Here is a 6,000-nt window from a genome sequence, read left to right as displayed (position 1 = left end):
GAGGTGGTAGTGATGGTGGAGGGCACTTGTGGGGAAGAGCACTGGGTGTTGTATGGAAACCAATTTGACAATAAACTATTTTTAAATAAATAAATAAATAAATAAATAAAGATTATTGGGAGTCCATTGGAGAAGTTTTAATGTGGACCAAATGTTAAATGTTATCAGGGAATTATTTTACATTTTCTTAGGTGTGATCATCGTATTGCGGTTGTATAGAAGAATATAGGAACATTAGGAAATGTATGCTAGAGTATTTAGGGGTGAAGCGTCATGATGTTGGTAATTTACTTTCAAATGGTTGGGAAGAGAGAGGGATGCAAAACTTGAGAGAGAGACTATTGAATGCTGAAAATGAACTGAGAGTTGAAGGGGAAGGGGGAGGGGAGAAAAGAGGTGGTGGTGATGGTGGAGGGCACTTGCAGGGAAGAGCACTGGGTGTTGTACGGAAACCAATTTGACAATAAACTATTAAAAAAAAGAAAACTGAAAAAAAATCCTTCTGAAAATGAAATTCAATATATCATCTTTACGTGAATGAGGGTGTTTTTTTTTTCTTTTTCTGCAAGGACATCCCCTTTGTAAATAACTGCGGTGCTGAGTGCCGTAACTTAGGTATTTGGATCCGGCAGACATTTGCTCTGATTGATGTGTGGTGACTCAGTTTCCTCATTGTTTCTCAGTTTCTCTAGTCATAATCCTGACCAAATGCTATTCACAGGTCTGTTGGTCTTTATGTGGCATGAACACATCATATGCTTACCAGAGGCACCTCAATTCTTTCTACATTAACTCATTGGATATTGAGAAGAATTCCTCTATGCCACTGAGATTTTGAAATCTCCCAAATGACTCGATTAGAACCTGTTTGTTTTAGTTGATCCAGAATGTATACCATTGATGGTTTTTTAGATAGTCATCAAAATGAATATAACAAATTAACAAAATAAAACTTTTACAGAGAAATCAGGGAAAGTAAAGATTATGTCACTTGGTCCTTATGATCCACAGATTTTTCAAAGATGCGCATGCATCTGCATTTTGACTTAATGGTACTTGATCTAGTAATGATTCTCATCATGAAGTAATTTAAATATTTCACCCAGGGGCACCTGGGTGGCTCAGTCAGTTGAGCGTCAGACTTTGGCACAGGTCGTGACCTCGTGGCTCCCGAGTTCACCAAGTTCACAGCTATCAGCCTGTCAGCAGAGAGCCTGCTTCAGATATCTCTGTTCCCCTCTTCCACTTGCACTCTCCCCAAAAATAACTAAATGTTAAAAAAATATATTTTACCTGGTTGTTGTAAGAACCAATGGAATATTCTATGTGAAAATATTTTGCAGGTTAATCACATAAGTATGCAGTTAGGTTTTTTCTACCTTTGTATTCTTCTTCAAAGGCATATATATGTAAGACATACCCGTAGTTGTATTGATATACTTCCCTTTTAAAATTTTGTTCCTTTGGTCTTTTTTTGTTAGTGTATCGATCAGCTATCATCCATTACTTCAGAAGCAAGCTTCATCTGACTGTTTACCGCATTGACAGAGAGACAGAGGTGGACTTTTCATGATTTCTTAGATGTTTGGCACTGTTGGAAATAACAATGATCCAAAAAAGGAAGCTTCTAGAAATCTTCCTGTTGGAGTTATAGAGTTTTAATTTATCCCACTGTATCTAATAATTGTGCTACCTGAAAAGAAATACATAGCACTCAGGATATGTGTGTAGGGGACAGAGATACCTTGTAATAATCTCTCTGTTTGTACTTAAAGGCGAAGGGGGAAAGGAACCAACTGTCAGGATGTGCTCCGACCAGACACTTACGAGGCACTATCTGTATTATTGGCATGATTTCTCTGTTGTGCAGAAAAGCAACTGACATTCAGAAAAGCTGAGAAATGTGCCCGAAAGCACAAAAGATATTGGAACAAAATTTGACTCTAGGTTATGGCTTCCAAGTCCATGTTATTTCCCTGATACTTGGAAGAGTGAATAAGGATTCAGGGAACACAAACCAGGGTCTTGGGCAGAAGAAACCAAGCTTCCCCCACTTGTGTGTGTCAAGTCACTCACGGCCTCAAACTCAGTTTTCCAAAGTCAGTGTTTACTACTGCCTGCTCCCCTACCTTTCTTAGTTACATCTCCTGTCCCTCCATTATCTGCACTGTCTTAAGTGGCAGCTTCTCAGACAACTAATTTGTCTTGAAGATGTGCTCTGAGACTGGTTCTCTCTGTTGATGGAACTGACCCAGAGCTGGAAATTTTTGGGTCCTTGAAATTGAGCACAGGTGTGAGATACAGCTTGGCTGGCTTCCATCAACCAGCTTGGGTGACCCTGATAGCAGAGCAAAGACAATACAAAGGATAACATTTACTGAGTGACTACAATGTGCCAGGTACAATTCCAATTACCCTGTATGTATTATTTTATTTAAACCTCACAAAAAGCCTTTTTAGTGCCTATTAATGCCATCTTACAGATGAGAAAGCTGAGACACAGTGAGACCCAGCAGCTTGCCCAAGACTACACAGCTGTGATAAGGCCACAGGAGACTATGGTCCATTGTCATTACATCCCTAGTGCTCTGTGCTGCCCTTCTGAGCAAACCTATGTGAATTGCAATGACCATGGATTTCTATGTATGTGTACCTGATCTCTTAGTTACATGGTGCTTGGTCCACGAGTGTTCCCCTTGCCATGTAGCCCTCACAGTACAGAGCAGTTCTGAACAAATAGAATGGGTTCAGCGAACAGGGTTGACGTGTCCTACATGAAACAGTAATATTCAGGTACCTACTTGTGAAGGCAGAGAGAAATAACCCATTTTAAGTGACATGTTGATATCAAAAGGAAAATTAGATTTTATTTTTTTTATTTTTATTTTTTTAGATTATAAAAGTAAGGCTTTATTTAAAAATAGAGTAACTGTTTCCCTGCAGAAATTCTTAAATCTTCCCAAAATATATAAAACAAATAAAATTATATTGAATCATTTTTTATAACATATGCATGTAAGTTGAAATACACTTTCCCTTCACAGCCACAGTGATGTTTTGGAAATATAGAAGTGTAAGTGTTCTCTTACCATAAAAATATTTCAAATTTCTAAGATTTTAATTATGCATGATATTGTAAGAACCATAAAATACATGTGTTATAGTAGCAACTACAATAATGATGTGAACCCAGTTTTGCATTACTTTATGAGCATCAGATTTTTAACTTAAAATTCAACAAAAGTATGTTTCTATTTTTAAAGAAACAATGGATATCGTTCGGTATAAATCTTGTAACTACCAAAGCTAAAGATTTTGAGATTACAGTAAATAAAACTACTAAAAATGGTAAGTTGTATGAGTTTTATAACACACAATCATCCCATTACCAAATAATCAGCTCAGTAGCTCATCCCCTTTACTCTTTTAGAATTCAGAATTTTTCAAAACTATGCAAAAGTGACATTTAATAACTTAAATATACACATCTTCAAATGTGGCACATTATAAAGTTCTCAGTACAATTGACAATTCAACTTTAAGTGTCATTAAACCTTCACTCTTCTGGAAATCCAATTCTTTCTATTTGAAACTAGAAATAGTTTTTTATTCCTGGAACTGAGGAACACAATAAAAAAGGAAAGTTTTTGTCATTCAATTTCAGACCACTGTGAAAAAAAAAAAGTAAAATGAAGACAGTTTAGATACATAACCCTGTTACTTAAGATACTCTTTCTTGGAGTGGGTAAGTCAACTTTAAGGTTAAGTTAACTGGGGATATAATCAAATATATTGAAAGAAACTAACAGTTATGCAACTGAACTTTACAAATGTTACTCTTTTTTGTGTGTGTGTGACTCTTATAAATAATGCCTCCAGGAACACTGATGTAAGAGTCTTAGTGTGGACATACATTTTTATTTTCATGGCTAGGTACCAAAGAGTGAAGTTTGGGGGCTCTCTGGTCAGTGTGTGTTTAATTTTTTAAGAAAATGCCAAACTGTTTTCCACAGTGGTGGTTACCATTTGGTGTTCCCATCCACAATGCGTGTCTGCGCTAGGTGATCCACATCCTCACCAACACTTAGTATTGGCTATCCTCTCCGTTTTAATGGTTTAGTTCATTGGCTTTGATTTTCTAAGTATATTATCATATTTTATGCAAATAATAACTTTCTTTTTCTTACTGCTCTGTCTAGAGCCTCTAAACTACTAGCAAATAATATCAATAACTGGGCATCTTTTACTTGAAATTTATTTTCACAAATGCTTCCAATATTATACTGTTAGGATCTCATTATATTTGCATTTTAGGTGCATTAGGAAGTATCATGTTTTTAGTTAACTAAGTTTTCACCACATATAGGTAACTGAGTTTTTATCAAGTGTGATTCAGCAGCTACTCTGATCTTCATATGCAATGAACTAAATAAACTAATACATCTCTTAATGCTGAATCATCCTTATGTTTGTGAAACACTCTCATTAGATTTGACTCACTACTTGGGTTTCTTCTATACTTCTATATCTGATTTACTAAAATTTGCATCAATATTTTTTTAATGTTTGTTTACTTTTGAGAAAGAGAGGGCCAGTGTGCAAGTAGGGGAGGGGCAGAGAGACGGAGACACAGAATCAAAGCAGGCTCCAGGCTCTGGGCTGTTAGCATGGGCTTGAACTCACAAACCGAACCATGAGATCATGATCTGAGCCAAAGCTGGGCGCTCAATCGACTGAGCCACCGAGGTGCCCCTAAAATTGACATCAATATTTTAAGTGAATTTGGTCTAGAAAAGCATCTCCCAAACTATATTGCATGTGAAGTACATGTTCCTAGGGAGGCAGGGCAGTGGGGAGAGGTGGAGAACTACAACAAAACTCCAATCCTCCATTTCTTCTGATGTAAAATATGTGTAAACATATAGAAACAGAGAGAAATGGCTTAAGGCACCATTAGGAAGATTAAATGAGATAATGCCCATAGTTACTTAGCAAGTAAATGAGCTACGATGTCAGCCAGGCCCCTTTCAATCATCCCGGAGATGACTACACACTGTTACATCTATTATTCAAAGAAAATTACATAGATGAAGGAAAAATAAAACTTGCAACAATTTAACAAGTGATAATAATTTAGTAGAGCTGGGGGTTTAGGCTTTTAATTTTGCAATCCTAAAATAATGGATTCTCCGTTTAAAATGAACCCTTGCAAAGGGCTTCTTCAAATCTGGACAAGAAATTAGCCTACCTGAGCGTGACTGATGGTTACGTGGCTGCCAGGAAGAGGGGACTGACGCTCCTTCTCCTTGCTGTGCCGACTACTCTGTTTACTGCGTTGCAGCTGCTGCCTCAGTTTGGCAATCTGCTTTGGGGAGGGGGTGGGAGGAGAAATAAGACGAGAACAAAAGTGAATACCAGTTTTAAGTACTTCTTATTTTAATTTTTGGATATTGATAATTTTTCCCTCAAGGTTTCAAGAAGAGAAAGTATTTCACTACAAAGATTTATTCTTCTAAATGTTTAAGATTAAAACTAGAAAATAAGAGGTATTAACTTCCAGTTACACAAAAAATAAGTCACAGGGATATAAAGTACAGTACAGGAAATACAGGCACTAATATTGTAATAATTATGTTTGGTGAAAGAAAATAACTAGATGTTTCCTGGTAATCATTTCATAATGTATATAAATCTTGAATCACTATGTTGTACAATGAAAATTAATACATTAATTATACTTCTGCAAAAAATACGCGACAAATGCTTTACTTGCTCAATTGAAATTGTGTTTTGGTAAACATGCAAACTAAATTTTTCCAGTTTATTTTAGATTTTACCTTTGTACACCAAGAGTATCTAAAAATAAAAAAAAATAAAAACCTCTTTAAATACTTTTTATAAGGCAAAAAACGAGTGCTTCACAGGCTAATTAAAGTCAAAGCCCGTATATTTATATGGAGACCACACTAGTTTCTAAGTTTCCATCTTACATAAACAAAA

General features: G+C 36.1%; 1 protein-coding gene across 1 annotated transcript in view; it reads right to left on the bottom strand.

The window, feature by feature from the left end:
• The window catches only part of GLCCI1 (glucocorticoid induced 1), a 105,247-nt gene that overhangs the window by 27,334 nt on the left and 71,913 nt on the right, over positions 1 to 6,000 (bottom strand). Inside the window, exon 7 of the mRNA XM_029918923.1 lies at positions 5,249 to 5,365. Within this exon, the coding sequence (XP_029774783.1) occupies positions 5,249 to 5,365 (117 nt within the window). The remainder of the gene's footprint in view (positions 1 to 5,248; positions 5,366 to 6,000) is intronic.

This window comes from Suricata suricatta, chromosome 2, assembly GCF_006229205.1.
Source record: "Suricata suricatta isolate VVHF042 chromosome 2, meerkat_22Aug2017_6uvM2_HiC, whole genome shotgun sequence".
NCBI classification, from domain to species: Eukaryota; Metazoa; Chordata; class Mammalia; order Carnivora; family Herpestidae; genus Suricata; species Suricata suricatta.
Note: the sequence above shows the minus strand (reverse complement) of the source record. Positions and strands in the feature narration are given on the sequence as shown.